At 40.1% G+C, this 26,526-nt stretch overlaps 2 protein-coding genes across 7 annotated transcripts in view; one reads left to right on the plus strand and one right to left on the minus strand.

The window, feature by feature from the left end:
* Positions 1–5,875, plus strand: part of MTUS1 (microtubule associated scaffold protein 1) — an 88,251-nt gene extending 82,376 nt beyond the window's left edge. For 5 of the 6 annotated variants that reach the window (XM_066548380.1, XM_066548379.1, XM_066548378.1 and 2 more), the window contains one exon: positions 199–5,875. In XM_066548380.1, the coding sequence (XP_066404477.1) occupies positions 199–415 (217 nt within the window). In that variant the 3' untranslated portion in view covers positions 416–5,875. The remainder of the gene's footprint in view (positions 1–198) is intronic. The other variant, XM_066548384.1, reaches the window with a different exon arrangement.
* Positions 5,817–26,526, minus strand: PDGFRL (platelet derived growth factor receptor like). Its single transcript, XM_066548385.1, has 6 exons — positions 26,454–26,526; positions 18,873–19,167; positions 11,470–11,621; positions 9,906–10,199; positions 9,476–9,615; positions 5,817–6,470 (listed from the first exon to the last, which is right to left on the minus strand). The coding sequence occupies exons 1-6, from the start codon at positions 26,506–26,508 to the stop codon at positions 6,282–6,284; spliced, it is 1,125 nt and encodes a 374-aa protein (XP_066404482.1). The 5' UTR covers positions 26,509–26,526; the 3' UTR covers positions 5,817–6,281.

Raw genomic sequence — 26,526 nt, forward strand, 5'->3', positions numbered from 1 at the left:
CTTACTGGGACTTTCTCCTGCTTTCTGCAAGCTACCAGTTTAAATATAGCTAGGATGAGAACATGCTCAGTCCTATTAAAGCTGGAATTCAGTTGTGAGCCAAGCAAAGGCTCATGCACTTTCAAACCTTTCTTTAAGTTTTAATACTGCAGCCTCCAAGTTGGGTTATGTGTTCTGATGTAAATCTTCCATTTGCAGGCAACTTTCTACAGAGCAAGCTGTTTTACAGGAGTCACTAGAGAAAGAATCAAAAGTAAACAAACGCCTGTCAATGGAAAATGAAGAACTTTTGTGGAAGTTGCACAATGGTGATCTATGCAGCCCAAGAAAACTGTCTCCCAGTTCTTCATCTGTGCCTCTTCAGTCCCCACGAAATTCTGGTAACTTCTCTAGTCCTGCAGTGTCACCAAGATGACATCTCTTGAGAGAAAGAGAGGCCTGCATTTCATTTGTGATCTGCAGAACCTTTCCTAACTTTAATCACAGGAGCAAGAGCTATATTAGCCGCCTATGACAACTGAACATAACTGGAAACTATGTGTTGCAAAAACAGCGATAGGAGACTGTGAATATGGGAGTAAGACATTCACTCCTCCCAAAAAGACTTATGACCTCTATGGACATCGTTGCACAAAGCACTTATAGAGCAAGGAAAGACTTATTTGTTGCCTTTTCACCTAACCATAAGAAGAAGCTCAGGGGCTTAGAGATAAAGATCACAACCTTTATAATATGTTCCTTATCACCAACACTTTTTTAAGGCTGTGTGTGTGCGTGTGCGTGTGCCGTGGATGGAGTGGGTGTAACACACTGTGCGTGTGTCTAATGCTGCCTTCTTTGCTGTGTACGTAATAAAGGATAAAAGCTGAAGACTATACATTGACATGTACTTCCTTGATACTGCTCTCAGTATGCATGCTTAACAGAGTACCCTTGCCAAGGAATGAGGAGAAACTGCCACCGGTACTGTAAGGTAATTTCCTTCATCATTCTGGCTGGTAAAAAAATGCCATGAAGACCTCTGTCAACTGATTTATTAGTGTCTTGGCCAACCTCAGTATGCAACTTTGAATTAATTTTAAAAACAAATTGAATTGCAGCCATATTTTGCATGGGTTCTTGGTTTCATGTCCGTGCACAACTCTGCCATTTATGAGGAGAACTTTTTTTGCAGAGTGCAATGGATTTTGGATTTCAAGTCAACAGGGTTGTAGTCAGAACCACAGTAGCCCTCAAGGTCAGAAGTTCTTAGCTGAGTTGCAAATTTAGAAGCCTAGACGTAGCATCTTACCTGCTGAAAAGGAGGCACTGATTTCCCCAAAATAGCATGTCTGTTCCTGAGGATAAACAAGATGTAGATTTGAAAGCCAAAGAGAAATGCAATAATTGTAACTAGGTGCATTCTTAATTCAGTTCTCAAGAAGATTAAGTAATTTGTGAATCCAAATATAGCTAGTGACACACCTTGCCTTTTTAAGCTTTAGCATTTATATTAACTTTCCTCAGGGTTGGCTAAATTCACCTGAGGATGAAGGTATTTTACCTTGCTAATTCTGCCATACTTTTCCTCTTAGACTGCAGGATATTGGTGTTTTGATAGTTCATCAGGTGAAAAATCCTGTTCAAGAGATTCTATAGAGTAGGGGAAAAAGTTGTCCTGGCTGCTGGAACTGGAGGATGAGAGTGTCAGCATTTCTGGAAATACCACATGCTGAGTTTCGGCTTCAGCAGGGTAATTGGATAGCCTGGCTCCACCCTTGATCAGACCTGTTTAAGATGACTGCTCTGTACCTATTAAAACAGGTTCAGCTTCAGATTAGTCTTAGAAAATACTACTGATTCTTACAGTAGCTTGGGCTGCACAGCAGGGCCACGACATTGTTACACTGCTGGTTAGCTAATACTGATAGCTGGCTGAGTTTCCCTGACTTTTTCAGTAGCTTGGGGACAGGAATCAAGGGCATGGGAAAGCATTTAGGGAACTCAACTGGAGAACAACTTCAAAGTATTTTACCTAAGACTTGCAAAATCTTGGCTAATAATGAGGAACACAGACATAGAAACAACACTGTTAACAGTGCTCATACAGTAAGTAAATTTGTAATATATTTAAACTTGTGATTGACTCTTTCACCATTAAATTTACTTAAACCTCTCATAATGTACAAGTTGAGGGTGCCATTTCTAGGTAACATTATGCTTTCTTTTAAGCCTTTCTAGGGCACTGTACATACCACTTATTAGTGGTGTCAGTACTTAAAATGTCTACTAGGAGGTTCAAATTTAACTCTGAAAATCCTATGTTGGCTACAACTTGACTTTAAGTATGTCTCAGAACATTCTTACTTTCTACAGTCAAAGGGATTTGATTGCATGTATTTGAGCTGAATGCTTTACAATAAATATTTTCTACCAACTGAAGGATTTTTCTTCTGCTTATGTTAGTCAAAGGATCTTTAATCTGAGGAACATTTTTCCATTTACTAAAAACTCTTGGTATCTGCTCTGCACAGCAAAACCACAATGCTGAAGCTTCATGGCACAAATTATTCAGCTATCCTTAGAAAATTTCCCCTTGTTCCTCCACTTAGATATATGGGTAGAAGACATATGGGCAGGATAGGTACCTGCCTAGCTATGGGTAGGTGGGAGATCTATGGAGGTTGCTTGTGATTCTTCAGAACATTCTGTGGGTGAGAAAAGCCCCAGTTAGAGGTTAGCAGTTAACAGGTCCTGTCACAAGGACACTTACCTAGCCACCAGTAAGAACTTTAGTACTTCAGTTGCAGTGTAATGCCTCATAAAACATGCAAGCAGAGTGCACACAGATGTTTGAAGGTTAAATATGGCATAGCCCTTCCTGTAGCAAGAGCAGGGAAAGCTTTTCCAGGCTACCCTACAAGAAAAGTAAGTATGGTATAGTAGATAATACAAAGACTGTTAATTTGTTGATAATTTACCTCCACAGTGAAGGTGACTCTTCATGTCTATTAACTGCTTGCAAGTAGACTCTTTAATGCTTTTATGAAGAAATGAAGGCTGCTTGTGTGTAGAAATCAGATTACAGAAATACCTGTTTAGCGTTTGTCCTGTTGGTCTCAACAAATTAAATAATTCTGCTAATCTGTAAATACTGTTTCAATGTTTTTCTCTGTTTGAGTATTAGTATTTCAAGCTTTAACTTAAGTACCATGTGTTAGTAAAGACTTTGTTCAATCCAGTAACTTTTACATATTTGGGGTTTTTTCCTTTAGCATAAGGTTTCTTCAGGAAAAGCTAGAAACCTGCTCATCATCATAAACCAAAGGTCAAGCAATTGAACAAGTGATTTTCTTCAGATATCCAACTTTACTCTCCAACTTTACAGTTCCAACTCTAATGATGGGTTTCAGAGGAAGCTATGGTGACATTTAACAGCTGTACCACATAGTTTGTTACCATTCAAAGTATTCATAGTATGGTTCACCTTCAATGCTTTTCTCTAAAGGTCATTATATGAGTTGTACTGTATTTTTTATAAAAGTTGAAGTGAATCATTTCCTTGAGCTAACTAAAGTCTTGATGTTTCTCACTGCTAACACCAAAGACACTTCCATGTAAACTGGTGTCATGCAATTCATGCATGAAATTCCTTCTAGACAGTAATCAACCACTGATCTTGTCTGACAGCCAGGAAATCATTTAGGGCTGAGCTGCAGTTAAACGGTCATCATAAAGTTGGGATAACCACTGAACCCTGAAGAAAAAAATACCTTCTGACCACTGCTGCTGCCTTGCCTTAGAAGAGCAGTGACACAGGTATGGAAATGGAAGTAACAGCACTGGCAGCTTTAGGCATGTAACTTTGACAAGTCAAGTAAATTTTATTTTCCAGGCCTCATTCTCTTCCCCTGTCACTGTTCATTTAGGTGGAAATGTGCAATTAACTGCATCAATGTAACATCAGCTCTGCCCAAGACGCTTTTGGTAAAATAAAAACTGTGTAAAATACATAGTAAAAGAATTCTCATAGTTTTCAATTACAAGAATTATTCTCATTCTTGGTGGGAGGACAAGGACAGAAAGGATCGGCAGGATGTGACACCCACCAAAACTCTTCCTTAGAGGCACTGCTTCTGTATCAGCTTGAGACCTGCACATGATGGTTAGGCATAACCATTACACCCCAGGGCAATACTCAAGCAATGGAATTACACCATCTTTTCCTGCCAAACTGTCATCAAGGAAGTGATGCCTTAACTGTGCTGTTGAACAAGGGTGGGCAGGTGACACGATCTCCCACTTCCCGGATACTTTGAGAAGGAAATAAATTATTGAATTACAGGCTCAAATGCACTTTGAAATTCAAAAAGCTGGCACAACTCCTTTAGTTCAAAGGGAAAGACATTGTTCTGAGGAATGAAAATGCTAAAAAGGAATTAACACATTGCACAGCCTCATCTAGAAGGTCAAACATTGTTAATTTGGTCAGAGTGAAAAAAAAACACATGATACAAGGAAATTTTTTCCCTAAAACAATAGTACGAGATGCTTTTTAGGTATTACTATGAAATTGTATAACCTACTTAGTCCTTTGGATTACAGTGTAATGTTCTTGACACATTTTAACAGATTAACCTCACTTCTTACACCTTCAAAGTCAGTTCTATTGCATGCTCTTTTAAATATTTTTTTTTAGATATCTTATTTTCAGAGGCCAGAGGTAAAAAAAGTTCCTGGGGAATGTTCTCCATGTAGGCTATTACATGAGACCTGCATGGAACCATTTCTGTCTTTACCATGGGGCTATTTCTCTTATCAGTTAAATTGGTTTAGGTTCCTTCATGCTGAAGAAAACACATTCAGCAAACGTGTCTAATGTTTTCATTAGCTACTCTACTAATCAGATCATTGATTTTATTGGGAATCTGCCATTTCTACATTAGCACTTAGAGCTGCCACTATTCCAAACAGTGCTGCACACATCTGCTCAAAGGTCTGAATTAGCTGGAGCACAGGCTACCTCAGGCCTTCAGCAGAAGAAAATTTCAGGAATTCCAAACTCAGGCTGAAACAGGGAAGTGTGTGACCAAGGGACCAGTTCCTGCTTTGCTTCCTTGTCTGTTCAGAATAAGCTGGTTTTCACTTGCCTTGGAACATGGCTTGTATTAAATGTTTTTTGTCATTTCACTACTAAGGAGTGGATTTGTATTTAAAGTTCTAGCCCACATAAAGATGGTGCTTGAGACTAAGAAAAAAAATCAAACATTGCCAAAATGTCCAACAATGTTGTTATCAAATTCTTACCTTCTCCTCTGGCAAGCTCTTTCTTTGTACTGGTAACTGAACCCGGGGTGATAAAAACAGTGTCTTATTTATCCAGGTATAGTTCTGTGTAAATGAAAATATCTTTCCTTTTCTCCTAAGTAAATTAATACAATGAAGTTGAACTTGTTATTAACCTAAGAGGAAATTCTCCTGTAAAACTGAACAGTATTCTAATGTTTGCTTTTTTTGCCTTTTTTTTTTGTTATGTAAATGCTAATATATAAATAAATGCAAGTTTTACCTTTAGCAACCATAATTTTGCTACATAATTTACTAAACATAACACCAGACATCTAAAGAGGAGTGAACTATTAAGTAAGCTACATGTTGTAAGGGTGTAAGAATGCAGCAACAGAAGGAAAATCGAGCATACCCAACTAGATATTAAACATATATTAAGGAGATATTAAATATATATTTAGGTCCTAGAGGGTATTCATCTTCACCTGGAGAGAAAATTTTGTGTTTGTCTTTACACACATATGAAAATGAGCACACACACATTTATGTTTTCATAATGTTCAGAAATTTAATTATTCTTGCAAAATAAACAACTGCTATTGGCTAACTTTGTTACAAGGCTTTTTTAGTTTGCTTTTTTATTGTTGTTGTTTTAAATGTGTACAGTACTCTTAATGTTAAAATTGCACGTTCCACACAGCAGGCTGACCTCCTGCAAGAGTCTGAGGGAAAGACCATATGCAAAGGAAAGCCCAAAGAGCACCTGTTTCCAAATATGCACACACCCTAGGCATGTTCAGACTTACGCTTTACTGCTTCATTGTAGTTTCACTAACTCACTACTGCTGGACAGAGTGAACTCTGTTGTGGCCTGTCAAGCTAGTCAACATGAAATGCACTGACATATAAAAGAAACAGTGAGAGAGAAGTTACATTTAAACATTAATAAAGAAAATTAATGGCTATAATGTCAAATAACATACGGGTCAGTCCACAGCCAGAAGTCTTTTCTATCACTTCAGTTCAACTTTGGTAGCTACTGTTGTTTCTCCTTGTAGGTTCTGAGCTATACAAACATAGTTTCCCACATCTGTGTCTTCAAAATCCTCCACAAGAAGAACACTCTTTGAGATTCTTGTAGTATGGCCAATTCCTCTGTTTATCAATCTCCAGAAGTTTTGAATAATCACAGGCCTCCCGGACTGTTAACAAAACAAAACAAAAACAACCCACCCACACAAAGCAGGTGATTTCACAAAGTGTATTTAGTGACACCACCCCAGCACCTTGAAGCAGGAGGCTGGAGAGTACAAGCCTATATCCAAAAGTCAGCCCTAAGTGAGGGAATTGAAGGTGTCTGGCAGTGGCAGCAACATTGCTGCATTAAATATTGATTAAATAAGCTATGCCAAATAAGGATAATGCAACGGCTCTTCCACTCCAAGCACAGGTACCAGGCCTGCCAAAGCTCTGCCTGGAGCCTGTGCATGAGCTCAGTTTTAGGGCACTTAACTAAAGCTGCATTTGAGTACTTGATCAAATAGGTGGAGTGTCCTGGGGGAGGTGTCAAGATAGATGTGTGAGCTCATTTTCAGACTTGAAGCATGTCTCAAAAAGAAGGCAGCAGTGGCAGTGGCATGAGGTAGCTGACTGAGCTTTCATTCTCTTTTAGCACAGTGAATAGCTGTAAGTCACATTTGAAAACTAACTCCTCCTCTAGTTTTAGAAACATCAGATAACATAGCAAAAAACAGTAATAATTCTCAAATACTTCTGAGTTAATAATCTTCACATTCTGCTTTCCAAAATGTATATGTAACTTCAAAGCCAAAAGTACAACCCCTGCCCCCGCCCCATTTATATTAAAAAAATGCCTTTTCATGGCTGATGTTGTTTTGGTTTTTTGGTTTGGAGATTTTTTGTTATTAAATAAAAGGTGCTTTTTTTAAAAAATTCTATAAGGGAGTTCTCTAATGGACTAGTTATGAGGTCACACTGCCTGGCACCTCAGGAGGTCACAAAATGCTGGATAAGAGAAATTGGCCCAATGATAGACTAAGGCAGTCTCTTCTCTTCCAAAATCCAGCAGCTGCTAGTCAGCAGCTTTAAGCAGACTGGCTTCTGCTACACCAATAACTGGGATAAAAATGCAAGGGAGAGATTTCTGTGTGGAAACCATCCTCCCTTGCCTCATGACATAGATGGATTAACCACTTACCAATATGAATGCTACAAGGCTTAAGCTAGATGTAGCAACAGGTTAAGTTAGACACTTAAGCAGAGTCAAAGCTACAATCTCACACTTGCAAAATGACCAGTACAAAGGCAGCTCTCAGTCTTCCTGAAACTTAGGGATGAGTCACATTGCAGTCAGTGAATGCCTAGGAAGTGGCAGGCATTACCAGCTTTAGAAAAAAAAAACCCATAAAAACTCTTGGCAGTTGTAAATGTAATAAAAATTCTTAAACCTTTAAAAGTAATTAAGCCACTTAGCAAAGGTCTACCTCCTGTTCCAAGCCTGAAAATTAAGTGCTATCTACAATCAAGTAATACTGCACACTTAATTCAAGTCTAAGTTACTTCTTAAATATAGCAAGTGGAACTTCCTTTACCCTGCTGAAAGTGAAGGTAAAGACTGTACAAAGTGGACCCTGTTTACCTGGTTAGGCTCTTGCTAGTCCATTTTTCCTCAAACTAACTGCCTACTTTGAAGCCTGTTGCATGGAATCAGATTAAGGGTGGATCTGTATGCATTCACAGCAATTGTCAGGGAGTGGCAAGGGGAAACAAGAAAAAAAACCTAACCAAGTGGAAAAAAAAACAGAGAGGTTACTGACTACAGAGGTAAAAGGAGGGTCTCCACAATGCACCATACCTAGGGACAAGCAGGGATTGATGTGCTGCTTCTGCTCAGGAATCAGGCTGAGAGCCCAGTTGCTGGGTGGTGTGGGCTGGGACAAAACCACCCCTGAGCTCCCAGCACTGAAAGCAGCAGCATGAATGGAAACATCCAGTGAATCTTAGAACAATGTCAGTCCTTTTTCTTGTATAAAAGGTCTATATGACCAGCATCACTGATGGTCCTGTCTCTTCTCCTTCCACCCTACCTTTTTTCTTTGCAGTATGTGAACACACTCAATAAATGTTAAGTCTTCAACAAGTGTGCAGTGCTTCTACTCTGACATTTACTTGATCCTTTTGTTGGGGCAGAAACCCAAACACAACTGTCCCCTCCCTATCCCCAGGCACAGCTGGAGCTGGGATAGTTTACCCTGGTGGATAAGCAGAGGCAGGCCACAGGCCAAAGCCTCTCTCACCCCGTAGGTGGGTGCAGTGAGAGGGTGTAGTTCTGTTGATAGCCCATGTGCCCTGCACTGCAGCTCTGGTATCCATAGCAAACCAGAGAGATAACCTGCATGCTTTAGCTGTTTATATTCTATCAGTGCTAGAGAGGTGTAAACATGCACATGCCAGCATGCATCAGGTGCAGTAAAACCACTGGGAACAGCTGGGCCAATAACAGCCAGCAAACCAGGCTGGGGGCAGCCTGGGAAAGATGCAAAAGTAGGGTGGACACTAATGAGATACAGAGTTTTGGAAGGCCAGGCTTGGTCTAGAATGATTAAGAAATGAGCTCCTGCTGTAACAGGTGAGGGTGGTTAGAGGGAAAAGAGAAGAGACCTTCAGTAATGCTAGACAGATACATCTTATTTTGTGCAAGAAAAGAGACCACAGATTCACATTGTGTTTCCTGTGGATTCTTTCAGATGAGGCTGGGCAGAAGCAGATTCAGCTTCAGGACATCGGCAAGCTTAAAAATTCTGTGCTGGCATAATTCACGCACCCAAGCCATGGAGAAAGAAGGCATATCAAACACAGAGGCAGCAGTGGGCCTTGTGGCTTGCCCTAGAACAGCCTCTTGATGCTGCTTGGCTTTGACCCTGACTGAGGAAATCCTGCCAGAGGAAAAGTATCTTTGGATGGAAATCTGACAGAGGAGTGAGCTTTGCTGAATTAGATTTTTACTAACAGGGCTCTCCAGCTTCATCCCTGTGTGACTTCTCAGGGAGACTCTCAGGGAAAGAAAGGCTGAAGTTGAAAGGGGATATGCTGCCTCCTCCTGCCAGCATGTCTGAACTGGCAAGAGCATTCAAAATGCTGCCTTTGTGAAGAACAAACCCTTTCAGGCAGGGCATACACCTCTTACCTCTTGCCCTGGATACTGCCACCTGAAGCTCACATCCACATCTGGCTCCCCAAGGACTGTGCAGACGACACAAACTCCGTCACTGAGTCCAGCTCTACCTGATGACACCGTGATGGAGGTTGAGGGTGGGCCCTTCGGAACTGAGACAGTGTTTAGAAACAAAAAATTAGCTGCTAAAGTTAAATACACTGACAAAACTAAGAGTCAGTTTTGGACTCAGTCTGCTTAATGCAACAGGTGTTTTACACCTGCAACTTTCCCCTTTAAGCTGGGAAACTTGCTGGAATTTAAACTTGATAAATGTTTTATCACACATACTTTTGATCAAGATTTTAAAACTCTCATTACATTACTTATTTTACTTTCTAAAAATTATTTTCTTAGTGTCAGCAGAAGAGTCAACTGAGGGACATAGAAAACTGCACTTTACCTTCCACATATAGTAGGTGATATTTGATGGAAATCTGAGGTGCTCCCTGTGACTCTGCTTTGCAGTAGACAATACCTTTATGATCAGAAGTAGGGTGAGGGAAGACAAAACCCTTCTTTGCATCATAAAAAATATCAGTTCCATCTGTTTCAATTTCTTCTGCTGGAAATTCCCTGTGAAGAGTCACTTTTGCTGAAGGAGTAGTAACACGGCATGGGATGACTGCAGGTTTATCTGGGTTCAGGTAGACAATCTCAAAATAACTGGGAGTAGGTACAAAAAGCTCCTCTTTGTCTGTGCAAAAGAGATGACATAATTACAGAAATAATTACATCTTGGTTTAACAGAAAGAAAAGTACATTTGACAAGAGAAAATAGCTGTGAGCAACATTTAAGACAAAAAGCTTTGGCCTAATTTTAATATGCACACACAAAAAGAAAAAAGAACATTGCTTGCATTAAAGAAACATTAAATTGAAAATAAAAATGAAGTATTTTTTTAATCTTAAGAAAATCTTTGGAATGTCTTCTAGTAAGCTTCCAAATACTTATCTGGATCTCATCACCACTGGTAAGATAAGGACTATTAGAAAAATATACTTTTTGAAGCTACAACTTTTTATACCTATGCTTTTAGTCAAAATGTTTGCTTACTGTACAAAGTAGAAGAAATATTTAGTGCCCTCAGAATCACAGTTAAGGAGCATTTCCATAATTGGCATGCTTCTTGGAAACCTAAATCTGAAATTCCTCTTTCTAGCACAAGCATTTATATAATAATTTGACTGAAAAGTTTATTCCAGCCTTTCCAAGGAATGTATCCTAAAAACATTAAGCTCTTTTTTCTCATGGTCCAATTTAACGCCAAAATGTATTGCAAACAATTCTATCTTAACATTTTGTACTAAAACATTTTCTAGCCACAAATACTTCAGCTCTAATGAGGCATCAAAGGTTGTTTTACTATTCAGAATGCTTTCCAGAAGAAAAAATGAACCATTTGATTTCAGCTCTGTTGTACCAAGCAGCTGCAAACTGTGCACAGGCTCTGGGGGACATCATGTGCACTTGAAGAGTGTTTTGCCTCTCAACATGCTATAATGACTCCTCAGAGAAATTGTGGCCTTAGTGAGTTTTTTAAGGCAGTGCAAGTAACTGGAATGAAGTGACAAGTGGGAGAGTCCATGGGGTCATCTGAATGCCATGACAAAATGAATCTTCTGCACAGATTTATTTTCTTTATCAAGATACATTTTCAAGAATTATAACATTTTTTATTAGTTTTGTAGAAAATCTTCAGAAAGTCTGTTGTAAAGTACATGCTTTTCATTGCATTATCCATTACTTTGGGTATTTTGCATAATCTGAGGGAAAATGGACCCAAAAAAAAAAATCAGACTAAGCAAGTAATTTTCTGCCCACCAACAGAGTCTTAATTAACATCCACTAAAAATAGATGAAAATTGTGGCAGTAAAATCTTGACGATGAAATCACTGATATAGCTTTATTCCTGCCTTACCAGCAAATATATTTCCACTAATAATCCCCCAGTGAGTTAATTACCTGTGAAAAAGATGTATGTTGACCCTGTTTTAGTCTCATCCTTCCTGCATTTGTTACCATTGCACAGCTGAAGCCAGCAGCTGTATTCACCTGTGTCTGCTGCAGTGGAGTTTGCAAGGATCAGCTGACTGTGCCTGTCAAGCTGCTTTATGCTGTGGAAAAATAAAAACAAAAGCAAAGACAAGCACAGATGTATTTCCTTGTATATTTCTGTCAGCTCATTTCCACTTTTGATTTTTTTATTCCTTCTCTGCAACTAACCACTTTTTACTTTCAGAGCTCTGTTGCCATTTCCCCTTTTGCTCCAGCAGAGACTGTTTACATGAGCAGTTTTATTGATTTTAACTACATACAAGAACTTGCAAAAGTCTTTACAGTTCATTTTTGGATTCCTTCAAGTCTCCATTTTGAAACTGGGCTGTGACTGTTCTAGGCCATATGTTCATCTATGTTTTGGCCTAGTTTGTCCATGTATAGCCCTTTCCTTCATTCTACACATCAACCCACATGCACCTCAGTCCTTTTTCAATACTGTAATACTGCTTCAATAAAATCTAACAAAGATAATTGACAAGTAGTTAGTAGCAGGTATTCTACTGAGAGTTTGTTTAATAATTTCTGCCTGCTTTCAGTGTGAATGCTTTTCCAATTTTTAACATACCAGTCCAAGTTTCCACCTGCAAAGAGCTGCTACCTCAGCTTGGATTTGTCCTGCAAATTAAGTCATTCTGCAAGACCTACTCCTGTGATCTAAGCCACCTCACTGGAGTTTCCTCCACATCCCTTGGCTATTTTAGAGCATGACCCTGAGAACTGCTGAAAGTGTACTGGCAGTGCCATCACGTAGCTACACAAAATACAGCCTGTGTGATTATTTCAGACTTGATTTGCCTTTTTTTTTCCTTCTCCTGAATTTCCCAGGCACATCTCTCAGTGGATTGACATTTGTAAATGTGCAAATATTTATAAATATGCAGACATTTACATAGATACTGACAATTATTCTAAAAGGCAAAGGTCCTATATTATGAAATACAGCAGCTACAGTCTCACCTTGTTATTTTTTAATATATTTTAAACTTTACCTTCCTGGCTCTTTCTGGCAGACAGATGGTGGTGTGGTTGGCAGTCTACTGGGTTGACTTTTGATGGGTTGCAAAAGCAATAGCCCAAAAGTACCAGCTCTCAGGGAATGCTGTCAGCACAGCCACGTGGCAGTACTGATGCGCTCTGCTGCTGCTCCAACCCTTAAAAATGTTCTTTTCAACCAGCTGCCTCTCCTGGTAGTGGATCTAGGTAATGAAGGGTTCCCTCTTTCCTTTGCAAGAAATTGAGTTACAAGGTAATTTCTTTCTAATCAAGTCAGAAATTATTTTTCCAAGCTAGGTATTTGATAATGAATTTCCTTTTACTGTTTTAAAAGGGATTTGGACAAATATACACCTTGCATTAAGTCTGAACAGCTCTCATACTCATTCAACTGTGGGTTTTTGAATATTTATTACCCTCCTAATTCTTACTATTGTGGTAGTTATTCTGTAAGGCAGATACCTGACTGAATAATTTCTTTCCAGGATTAGCATCTTTGAAGAAATTGTAATTCTTTTTAAGAGTTTTGTTTAACTGTCCATTGCAGGCAGAATAACTGTTTAAACAGAGGCCACCACTTCAGCTGCATGTGCTTCCCAGGAGTTCTGGCTCCTCAGGTGCTCTGCCAGCAGCTTGCACCATTAGCAGCAATCACAAGCAGCAGTCCACATAACTCAAATCTCAGCCTTCAGCCAGGCCAGCAGCTCAGAGATTAAAATACACCAAATACACACCTCAAACACAGATAACTGAGAGCTGCCTTTCCCAGTAAGCCCTCAGACACCATTAGACCCACACCAACATAGAAACACATGGATCCACCACAGGGCAGTTTTGAGGCCTGCCTCAATAAACAGGCAAATCACAATTCCTATCCACTAATGCATTTGTTCTACCCAACCATGTCTGATTCCATTTTTTAGAATCATGTAATTATGGTGCAGTAGCCTTTCCATTTTTAATATATGCACTACCTTACATTATAAAGTATCTTCAGGTTTTGGATAGCTTTTGAGAGATTCCTATCTGTGCAAGAGAACATGCTGTGTTTCATACCCAAAAGGAAGAAAAGATAAACCCAAAGCATGTCCTAGTCTGTATTATTACTGTTTAGTTTCACAGTTCACATTTCACAGGTTATATGACAACCTCAGAATAAAATGTTCTCCAAAGATCAAGTAATAGATGTCTACAATACAGAGCAACCATTATGCCAGAACTCTTTTGCCTCCAATCATTAATGCAGACACTGAGCTATAGCTTGAAATCCCAACAGATAGCAAAATAAGGTCAGAGTTAATTAATTATTGTACAGTGTGTTCTTCTTAACTGTGAACAAGCTATTCAGTAATAACCTAGCAAGGCAGTCATCCACAAACATGCAATAACAAAACCTGGCATCTGAGAGTGCAGGTGTTGAAACTTGAGACGTGACCATATTAAGCAGACAAAACAGGCCATATAAAATAAAGTATAAATGGTAAATCCTGCAGCTAACCAATATTTCTAGGGAAATGTGTAATTTCATTAGTATCTTATAAGTATTTTAGATGCTGGGAAATCTGACCCAGAAGCCAAAACTTTGCTGCATTGTAGATGTCACAAAGTAAAAATGTTGTATATACAAACACGTATGTATATACAAACACTACCAGACTGTTTAAAGAAACTAGAAACATAGCCCAAAATCTTATTCCATACATTCATCTTATTAATAAACTTTATTCAAAGTTCAGAAGATTTTTTTTGCCAGAAAACTATGCCACATTTAGAAGCTAAAATATATATTTATATAAAAAATATCTATAAAGACAGTGTACATGGCATCACTCAAAGACCATCTACCCAACCACTCTCAAGTAGCTGCATTCATACTGACAAAAGAGAGCTTATCTCAAATACATACTCACTAGGACAGGAACATAACATCTTGCTGTTTTACACAAGAAAAATATCCTTAGCTTTTAAACTTCAAAGCACAAGCAGCAAAATCAAATTCAGTTATACATACACATGAGCACAACTGACATCCCACTAAGCCTGTGGGATGCATTCACTGCATTCAGTGAAAGCAGTCTAATTTCAGTCTAATTCTGGCCCCCACCACACCCAGGTTCCTCAATATTTGTGGGAGTGCTCCTGTCCAGACATCCTCCTCTCACAGGAATGTACATGTGATGTACGTCCAGATGTTTGCTCCAGCTTCTTCCATCAGAGCAGCTCCATTTTGTGTCAGTTTACTTATCAGACAAAGTCAAAAGCAGCTTGCCTTCAGCAGAGGAGACCCATGCTCCAGCCAGGCAGCACAGGACTGTGTGAAGTCAGAGCAGCTTTCTGCTATAAAGCTTTAGTAAAGGGAAAATACGCCTGCTCTTATTTTTATCCCTCTCTTATGTTGTAGATCCAGTTTCTGGGTGAGCCTCCAGTCATTAATTTGTTATTCACAGTCTTACAAAACAGCATTCCAGCCTTCCCATACTAGGGGTGCAAGAGCAGCCTCTGACTGTTAACACCACCAATGTTTTTGGCCACTTCAGCCAGCACCCAAAATTTTCAGACAAAAAGTATTTAAGTGCTGCACAAAGCAAGAAAGCATTTACAGATAACAGGCAAGTTCTGAAGTTCTGCAGCAAGCTTATGTGTGTCCTTAAGCTGGGAACCATGTCTGCATGATTCAAGCTTTCTCTCTAGAGTTGTATGGCACACTACAGTCTCTAAAGCTAAGTAAATTGTTTCAGTGTGTACTGTTGTGTACTCCAGTTAGAGCAGTGGAAAGGCTGAATTTCTGCTCAATCTCAGCAAGAAGAAGCCAAAGAGTCCTCCTCCTCCTCTCACTCCCTCAGGTGTGATAATTATAGCGCATGTAACAGCTCCAGACCCGTTAAAAACCGAGACTCTCTAGTACAGCAAGTAAAATATTTTATTTACCAGGTTGTAGAGTACGCCTACAAGGACAAGCTCAATGAAAGCATAGCCACTAATACTACAGAAATGGCTTTTCTAATGAAAATCTTCCTCTTTAGAAAAGGCATATTGTTCCCCAGATTGCGGTACTCTCCTTACCATATGGGTGAGTTTAAAATGTGGTAACCATAGAATGGAGGCAAAACATCTGGGTTTTATCCCTACTTCTTTTTGCAACCACCCATACAAAATACATTACATTGATGCTAAATTTAACTAGTTGCAAGCCAAAATGCCAGAGTAGTTGAATTTGTACATACCTTCTACTATTTAAGGGAAAAGTAATAACTGGATGCCTGAGCATCTGTTGCTATGAACAGAAGAACTGTAGTCATTAGTCCCCAGCAACTGCAGGGATCTCATCACCAGCGCCTCTCCTCCTTTTCACTTTTCCTCTGGCACATCAACCCACTCCTTCTTCATTTTCCATTACCTCCTTTTGGCCCCATCACATCCCCCTGCTACTGTCATCAATTCTGGTTTGCACCAGTGCCCCAAGTCCAGCAAGACCCATATGGAAATCTGAGGTAAAAAAGGCCCAGCCCAGTTAATTAGCTTGGGTTTTGCCCCACACCTCACTAACTGGTAATGAGGGGATTATCTTATACTTGATCTTTAAGTACTCAAAAATGTCAGAAGATACTGGACATATATCTACCTAGATGATTAAACAATTTCTGCTGTAGGTTATTTGCTAATAAGTTTTCTGAATCTCCCCCCTCTGCCCTATATTCATCATTTTGTTTTAAAATAATGAAAGTAATGTATTAATAAAATTTTTTAAATTGCCTATTGCAGTTGATGCTTGGTGCATGGTGTGCATATTCCTGAGGAAGATCTGAGCTCCTCTTGAAAGGTCATAACTTTGCTGACCTTTTCTATTGCCAGCTCACTTACAAACACTGCCAGCTGAGCTGAGTAACATGGTACCTTTATGGTACTTCCAGTTAAAATCCATCAAACCTTTCTCAAACCACAGAACATAAATTTCAAATTTCACATTCTGTAGAGCAGACTTTGTTTCACAGGCACCTATTACAGCAAAGACCTTGATATAATTAGCAAAGCCATGCTAAAAACGTGATCAAAATGTAACTGCACAGAATTCTGTGGTCAATGTCTCCATAAATTATTACTATTCTGTGACTCTGAAATCTGCTTCTAATCTATGTTTTCAATTTTTCTAGTTAATTTTAGGATCTTCTGCTTGTATTCAAAACTGATTATTTAGTCAAACACAGCCTTACTGCTTTAACAACTTATTTCAAAAGCAAAGACCATTATATTTCAATACAGATCCTTAAGTATATGCCTTACATACTTCTAAAAGAAAAGAGATACTTAGGCAAGTTACATCTCCCCAGTCAAAATGTTTTACAGCACTTATTTTATGTGGTGCAACTAACTTTTGTTGTATGGTTAAACTACCACTGTTAACTTGACTGAGTACAAAAATGTAAATTGCTGAAGGATCCCAAACTACTTCAAACTGGAAACCAGAAAATTACACAATCATGACATAAATATCTTTTTGCTGTTTTCCCAAACTATCTCAATTTCTTGCATCAGAGAGAACACTTAATTTTGCATGAGAAGAATAGACAGTCAACTAATTAGGAAGGATTCAGATTCCTCTCCAAAAACCCTGAATACTCACCCTGCCTTCTTCAATGCCAGATTCTGACACACAGATGGCATGGCCTGGAGGTCTACAGGACCAAACCACACCAGCACCTATTTGCAAATGCACAAAACATTAAGAACGATGCCACCACCACTACATGCACACTCCCTGCTGGTTTGCTCCTCCAGCTCTGCTCGCTGGGAGGGCAGGCCTGTACTGCAGCTAATAAACGCCACCTGCTGAAAGAAACCGGGATAGAACAGTATTCCTTGCAAAAGAATAAGCAGCAGCAGGTTAAAGGGGCCTTTTGACAGATATTGCTGTGATAAGCCCACAGCAGGAAGCAGCTTGCTGCTGTAACTTACTGTGGCAGAAGCCTTGCACTCAGCCAGGGCAGTCCTTGAGCACCTCAGCCAGCAAGGGACAAGCACACAGTGGCACAGAGAACTGGCTCATGAATTACAGGAGGATGTGCTAGAGATCACAGTGGGTGACTGCCATTCATCAACACTACCCTTGGAAAAGAGAAGTGGAAAGAAGAAGTATATATCTGAAAAACTAATTAACTGGGAGTGATTTTAAGGTAACATCACACCTGTAAATAATGTACTTATAATGGACACTGAGATTCAGATAACCTGAGGGACTTAGTGAGAGCATACTCACTTGTACTTCATTTAGGAACAACAGGACAAGAGCAGCTGACATCTTGACTCATACCTCTGTGTCCCTCTCACCTAATAATCCAAGAAAAGCTCCTAACTGTTCTTTCTTTGGGTATCACTCACAGTGCTTCACAGTCTCCATAAAACAGCCACTGAAAACAAACACTTCTCAGAGCAATAACATGCCTGTGCAAGACATCCTTAAGCTCCTTATATGCCCCTCCTCTTTCTAATACAGAACTAAATTACTACATTTAATCTACATTTAGCTACGTGTACTACCCTGAAAAAAACAGGAATGTAATGTATGGAGAGTCTCAGAAAAGATACTCAGAGCAACAGAACACACTCAGATGGTGGGGCAGTCAGTTCCTCTTCCTGCTCTAATAAATCTTTCTGTGGTTTTCATTAAGATGTCACAAGATGAAAGAAAAAGCTTTCCTCAATTTAAAGTAATAACCCTCAGCATTAAACTTGGATGCAACACAAGCCCTGCAATTTCATTTGCACGCAAAGGCAACTCTGACTGAACCACTACTCTCGCTAGCTCCTGAAGGCTGGTGTGTTTTTTGCTAGTTAAGAGATGTGGGTTTGAGTCTCTTCAGGAAATTAACCTTACTACCTCACCTGGTAGCCACATACCAGTACAGCCCAACACGAGCAGGTCTCTGCAGAGCAACAGAGTTGGTAGTGAGCACCTGACATCCACACACACATTTTGAGAGTTTTACTTTGGACCAACCCTAACATGGTTCCCTGTTTGTGGCTGGAGCAAATGGTGAACAACATCTTCATTTTAGATTCATCTGAAGGAAACAGAGTTCACATGCTGTAAGACTATCCTAGACTGCACATCACAAGGCAGTAACTGGTGATGACTAAAAGTTGATGACTAAAAATTGCTCATCCTTTTTTGTGGACACTAAAAACCTATTAAATAGAACATCACGATTGTAAAAATGTAGATAAACACACAAACAAACTAAAACACCAGTGGTGCTGAACACAGTAAGAGAAAAAATGTTCTGGATTTTTCCTGCAAAAAATGAAGAATAGCTTACCTGAGTCTGGAGTCTTTAAAGGTGTCTAAATAAGAAGGATAGCTCCAAGTGACATTACTCCCCTTACATCGCAGCTCTATGCTTTGTCCTGCAGCCAGGCTTAAGGTGGCAGCTAGTTTCTGGAAATGACCTTTATCCATCACCTGTGTCAGTATGGACTGGGACTTCAAAGAGGAGTCCACAGACTCTCTCTCCTTCATTTTGGCATTCTTGGGTTTTACTCTCTTGTTAACAGGCTTAATTTTGTTTTCTCCAGGTTCTTTGGGACGCTTACTCTTTGCAGGCTGTCCAATAACTGGTAAAATAAAGAAAAGAAGGCAATGTTACTGATTAGAAAAAAGTTTATATAGTCCTCTGGGAAAAAAAAATCTTATTATCCCAGAGAATAACTGAAGTTTTGTTCTTCCTAGAAAAGATGAATAGAACTTAGTAAGAGTTAATTTCCTTAAGTTTTTGAAGTCTGCCATGACCCTGGGGAAAAAGGGGAAAAAAAAAAGAGAGCTTTCAAGAACATGTGGAAAATCTACACTTACATAAACAGAGAAATATGCAAGCTATGAAAACTTTACAAATGGTAAGGGAAAGAAATACAGCACTTCTATCTGCAGCCACTTTTGTCATTTCCACCTCCTGGTGTTGCCATGCAGCACTCAATGCTACACAAGCTCTCCACGTCCGTGTCACGTGCCCATCACTTCTGCATGACCTCTTCACACACCACACTTCCATAAGGGACACACGAAGAACTCACAAGTGTAGAACTTCATGACAATTTATAAAATACTAATAGTGATGCAGGTTTCTTAGTTTACAGTAATTACTGAAATGCAAGTGATACTTCAGTCACTTGAAGGTGACTTACTTAAGTTGTCACTCCTCCCGTAAGAGCCATTTATTTTGACAGTCCAGATGAAGACAATATCTTATTTAGAGACAAACAATAAGAGATTTCATTACCTCCTAGAGACAACAAGGATGCCCAGTTGCCTTAACAAACAAAGGAAACAGAAAGAAAAGGTGAGCTGTCTCAAATATTTAAAAATAATAACAAACAAAAAATTCCAACTTTAAGTGACATCAGGAAGCACAGTCCTTCTGTGAGACAAGCCTAAAACTGCTTTTGCCAGACACCAGAAACACCACTAACTGCACCTGACAGCTAATTCTTGTTTTCCACATGGAAACACTGAGGTATTTCATTGTACAAATCAATCAAAAGGCTCCCTCTGGAATGAAAAACTCAGCATACTCACATACTCAGCATAATTAAAACTAGTACAGGCTGCCAGTATGAACAGCAGGACTTCCAGATTCCTGCCACTGATGGCTCCTGTGACACTCCTCAAACCCCAGCTGGACACCTTGCACTGCGTCAGCTTTGACTTCTCCGAGTCCAGGCTGATGCACAACACATTTATTTTAAACAACACAGTGCCTTGTGAACACAAATTTAAAAACCAGGAGTTTGTAGCATTTTTTCTTTGCATTACATTAGAAAGGCTACAGTGGGTCAGGCCAAAATTATTTGCACTGACACCACCTAGTGTCAGATGCCAATCAGGGAACAGGGCAACCACTCTGCTCCTTTGATACTACTCTCCTGAGCTTCCAAGAACCTTTAGCTCAAGGCGTCTGTGAACCACAGCTGTCATGATTTTATTGTGCTTGGCTGGTTTTGGGTTTGGGGGTTTTCTTGTTTGTTTTTTTTTTATATTGTCCTTGGATGTTTTCCTTCATTGATTTGTCTGGTCAATTTTGAAAATTACACAAATTACACATAAATACCAGATGCCGTCTAGTTTTTGTATTAAAAAAATAAATATTCATGTTTCGCCAATAACATTCTCTCTAACACAAATACTTTTACAGAACTTGAGGGTTTTTGACTAATTCACTTTCCAGACTGACAAGTCCAACTCTAATTGTTCCTGTAAAGAAAATGCATCTTACAACAGTTCAGCTACACCACATTTGGCTGAAGGCAAGACACAACAGCAGACTGTACACCAGGTTCAAGGTATGCTCAGATCTAGTTGTACATATTAATGGTGTCTTCTTTCCTGTCTAAACAGCTCATTACTTTTCAAGATAGCAATATTAGGAACTGACTTTTTTAAAAAAAATCAAGTGTAATTCCAGGACCGCTTTCCTACGTAGGAAGTGTTGGTTAAAAATTCGTAAGTAGAAACCCATCAAGGCATACATGAAGTTAGAACAGTTTGTGTTATTTAGCATCCTCCAACATGAAATGTGAAGTCCTACTTTCCCTGCCCAGTTCTTCAAAATTGAGAGATCATTCTACAACTCTTTACTGACAGTTTTCTTTTCTTTTAACAGCTACTTAAACATCCTGAAAAGCATGTGCCTTACAAGATCCCTGTTAAATTCAGCTGGTTAAAAGCAATTCTATCCATATGGCAAAAAGACTAATTCCTAATCTTTATTTCCTATTAGTTATTATTCCATGAGAGGTCTTCCCTTGTCTCACAGCACATTGGTTCCCAAAGAATCTTTTACAATAGGCTTACAATAAAAGCCTTTGGGAATCCAACTACATCAACCAACTCATCCATGGCCACACTCTTACAAAAAGTCCTTAGAGAACCTCAGCAGCTCCAAAGAACAAATCTTCTAAAGGAAAAAAAAAAAGGAAAAAAAAGGCAGTCATGCCAAAGCCATATTGACTTTACAGTAATTTGTTAGTTCAGTTTACAGAATACAGACTTCTGTTTTTGTGCCTCTATCTCCTCAAAATATTGTAAAATACTGGGATATTCCATTTCACTGGAAAGCTGCAGTTCTTTGATATGATATAGTGATATGCAGTGATAACACAATCAATTCAGTTGGAAAAGACCTCTGAGATCATGGAGTCCAACCTCTGATCAAAACCCACAATGTCAATTAGGCCATGGCACTAAGTGCCATCCAGTCTTTCCTTAAACACCTTCAGGGACAGTGATTCCACCACCTCCACTGGCAGCTCATCCCAATGTCTAAGCACACCTACTGTGAAGAAATTCCTCCTAATGTCCAACCCAAACCTCCTTTGGCCCAGCCTGAGGCTCTGTACTCTCATCCTGTCACTTGCTGCCTGGGAGAACAGACCAAACCCCACCTTGCTACCACCTTCTTTCAGGTAGTTTTAGAGAATGATAAAGTCATCACCGAGCCTCCTTTTCTCCAGACTAAGCAACTCCAGCTTCCTCAGCCACTCCTCACAGAACTTACCCTCTAGACCCTTCACCAGCTTCACTGCCCTTCTCTGGAAAAAGATAAGTAATGACAAGCATCTGGGCTAAGGCTTCACTAATTTCAGATTCAAATTTCTTTTACAACTCAGGTGTATATCATAATATCTTGGCACTTAATTTATGTTGCTAATTTTCTCTATCTGAGAACTGATTCTTTTGGCATGTTAATGAGATGTCCTCTAATGATTCTCCCCATAGAGAAAAATTCTATTTCAGAACCTGCTCTTACAGTGCTTTATAGGATGCTGCACTCTAAGTTTCTTCTATGCTTATCATGTCACCATTTGCCATTAAAACCTCTCTAAGCACTTCCATAGTTAACATGGGTGTACACAGATAAATTTTTAAATTTCACTTTCTATAGATGCTCTTTCTTATCCCCCATTCCTACCAGTCATAAAAATTCTGCAGCCATGTCTCCCTGCCCCATCATAGTACGTCAGAAGAAGAAAAAGAATTTATGGCTGATTTTATCGTTCTGTAAGCTGTTTCTCAAGCTCTTTTGGTCTGCTTTATTCTGGTTTTTATATTTAACCCACATGTGAGTTAAGGAGCCTCCTCCTCTTATGTAATTCCCCCTTCGGAAATTAAACACATCAGTGGTTTCTTTGTCTTTTATTATTCCTGAAAGAATATTAGAACTACAGTCAGGCCTTTCCACAACAACATCTGAATCCAATTACTTGAGTACTGCTTCAGAGCAAGTCAAGAATTGCTGCTCTTCTGAGGGGCTCTCTGAATAGCTGCTCTAAGTCATTATTTGTGGCCATCTAAACAATTGCATTCTGCACCACGCCTTGATGTGTGTGACCCAGCCCATGTGAGGGGAAGTTATTCTTCCTTTTGCTTTTCTATCTTGCTGCCCCTCTGATTTTCCTTAGCAGAGCAGTCACTACACATTGGGTGGTCAGTTACCAGGTTGGTTCCTCTCCACAGGGCTGGTATTTCAGCCCCGGCAACTTTTACCACCAAAACCCACTAGGAAACAGATTTAACACAAAAGTTTTCTTCAACACATACTGCCACTTCTCCCTTGGGTAAGCTATTCCATCTTAGTGGGATTCCATCACACTACTGTGCCATAGTACAGGGAGGTGCCACTGACAGGCCCCATAAGCCTTTTGAATAAGCATTCCCATTTCAAATTGGCCATTCCAGCTCCTTGTTGAACTTTCCAGATTACTCTGTAGCAGCACACAAGCTTTGGCTCAGCCACCCTTCAACCCCCCCCCCCCCCCCCTTCCATCAAGCCCTACTGAAATTTGTTCAAACTACTCTGACATTTCCACTGCTTTTTGCCAAGCTCGATCCTGACATTATTTCTAAGGCACATGGACCCTGCAACCTCATCCCCAGGAAATGCTTCATCCCATACTGTGTGCTCTGCCGCACCTGAGACTCTGCCTTTAAGAAACTGTTGAAGACTCCCCTATGAAAGCTTTCCAATTTTAAGTGCCAGAAGCCTGGTTTTGATTTTCTCAAGATTAAGTCTTTCCTCTCCACACAAGCTCTCTCTGTTTCATGTTTCTGCAGTTCAGCGAGTTCACACTTTCCTCCTACACCACACTCCCAGCTGCTCAGTGAGAGCCTTGTCTGCCTGACCTTGTACTTCCCTCCAGGTGACAGCAGGGGCATTTCAGGAAACATAGATGAGCTTTTATCTTCTTACACAGAAAACCTGGTTCTGCCTCTGTTGCACCTCCCAAAGAGGTGAGTTTCCAAGCAAGCTGTGGCCATGCTCCTTCCCAACACTCCCTTGTCTTTCCAGATATCTACTGACCACTTCTAGCACCTCTTTTGCACCTCACAGTCCTGTCTTCTCTCTTAGCTGAATTAAGTCTTTTTATGCCAGGTAACAAAATTAACTGCTACAGTATCACCCAAGGTAAAGAGGATACACAATCAAATCCCTCCAGGAACACAGAAACCATCACCAAGAATCCTCCATTTCCTTATGCAATCTGCAAGATTTTCCCAAGAAAGGGAACAAAGTCAACCAGCCCATTTATGCAGGCACATGAATATGCCACATTTGGGATATTTCACTATCTCACCACAGGTATGCACTGAGCCCTCACTGTTTCAATAACATTGCACTGCCTAATGCTGCACTGCTTTAGTGCAACAGCATTCCTTATTATATAATAAAATATAATAAAATTAAGACTTAGAAAAATATTAATTGAGAAAATGCCTCATTTCTACCACTGATCAGCTCCTGAAGTTGGTTCTAAAGAGGCACTGTACTAACTTTCAGCTGCAACAGTACATTCAGGATCCCTAATAACTCATCATGCCAAAGTAGGAGACTATGCATCCATATGCCACAGAAATGTATCATGCAGCACCTTTGCTCCTGGTTGACAGTATTTGTCTTACCCTATTCTTTAATGTCTGCCCCTTGTTCTCACAAATGTTAACCCACACAGCAATATCAAAATGAGTGTTAGTTATATAATCCTAAAAAGCATTTGTTTTTTGAGACATCTCCTATATCCACATGCACATTCCACTAGTCTCACAGATGAACAGGTTATGACTCAAGAAGGCCCCTGATCTCCAAGTGCCAGCCCAGAGAACGAGAAGCAGTGTGTGAGCCTGGTCTCCCACAAGTACAAAGGAGTCACGTTCACTGTCCACCAGACATACCCACTCCACAAGGCAGGTCCCATGCTACATCTTGGCACCACCAGAGACTGAGAACTCTCTCAACTTATACTGATTAATTCTTCTTTGAGGTGAAAATAAATTATTTGTGAGGTTACCATACATTTTAAAAATAAATTTTAAAATAGAAATAAAAAATAAATTGTCAGATTACCATAAAGTATAAATAACCAGCAGGATTACTATATGAGGAAAGACTCTTTGTGATTACAAGTAATATAACAGAACAAGCTGGACACATCATTTGGGATACTTCAAACAAAAAGTTAATCATCCAAACACAGTGCCAATCTGGAGGGGCATGTTTCATTAGTCCATAAATTAATATAAGATAAATTAGGAAGACTATTCTGAAATTACAATTCCTACATTAGGACTTCTACATTTAGCTTTAGACAAGAAATTCTAATTAAATATACTTGGTTGCTTTCTTCCATTGCTAAGCTTCTGGATAGCAGAGCGGGGAGCACCCAGTCACACTACAGTATAAACAAAAGAAACTGACAAGAACAGACACTTGGGAAATCTTTCTGAAACCCAAGTTACAACTCATTTCTTATTCTGTTTTTATTATCTACTTCTCAAATAGAAACCACTTTTCTTGATGTGGTATACACACAGACCAGATCTTTCAACAGAAATCCTCTCCTGCATCAATCTGATCCACAATGCAATTCCTCTGCATGTAGCCATGAGAAAAACTAGGCTGGAAAAGGCTTCTGGAATTCCCTTCCCATCTCTGTTCAATGCTCGGAGCCATGTCCAGTTGAGCTCTGATTTTCCCAGAGGCTGGAGACTCTACAGCCTCCTCTGACAAATTCTCTCTATGTTTATCAGCTCTTAGGTTGGAGGATTTTTATGTTCTTATAAGAATGTTTTCCTTATGACCTACTAAAGTACTTGTGGTAATTGCCTTTCAACATGCACCTAAGAGCCTGCCTCCTATTTCTCTACAAACCCTTCCATGGGTTATGCAGGCCTTGATCCCCAAGCCCTTGCACAGTGAAAAACAATGGAATTACTTTTGTTGTTTCTTCCGAATAAGTATTGATAAGTTCATTTACATTTTGCAAGGGGGAAAGAGTCTCCCTTTTGCTAATTAAAGTCTACCTAAATCAAAAATTAGTTACGGATGTCCCTTCTCCACCAAGACTTTCTCACAGCCTGAAGCGGCTGTGAGAAAAAAGTTATGAAAACTTTTCTCATAATACTTAAGTTATGAGTAAAGTTCGATGCTCTCAATCGAACAACGATGCAGAAAGCCAAATTTTTGTTGTTGTTTTTTTAAATCCAAGCATCACACCCAACGCTGTCCCACACGTCCAGCCTTGTCCCCTCCTCAGGCGCCACACGGGACTGGACGCAGACTGTTCTACCCCAAAGAGAGCGGGCGGCAGGAGCAGCCGGGGCCGCTGCCAACGCCTCTCCCCAAACCCAAACCCACATTTTCGCCTGAAGGCTTCGGCGACCTGCTGGCCTCACACGACGCGAGCAACCCGGCTTCCCTCCGCCTCTGCCCAGCGGGACGGGAGCCCCGCCGCCGCCCCTCCCGTGATGGCTCCCGCTCCCGTCCCCGGGACGGTCGGGCCAGCGGGTGCGGCTGGAAAAGGGAAGCCGGCGGCGCCTCGCAAAGCGGGAGACCCGTCGGGCGGCGGCTCACCGTGTGGCAGCGCTTCCTGCAGCAGCAGCACGCTGAGGAGCACCCAGAGCCGCATGGCGGGAGCGGCCCGGGC

Source organism: Molothrus aeneus, chromosome 4, assembly GCF_037042795.1.
Source record: "Molothrus aeneus isolate 106 chromosome 4, BPBGC_Maene_1.0, whole genome shotgun sequence".
NCBI classification, from domain to species: domain Eukaryota; kingdom Metazoa; phylum Chordata; class Aves; order Passeriformes; family Icteridae; genus Molothrus; species Molothrus aeneus.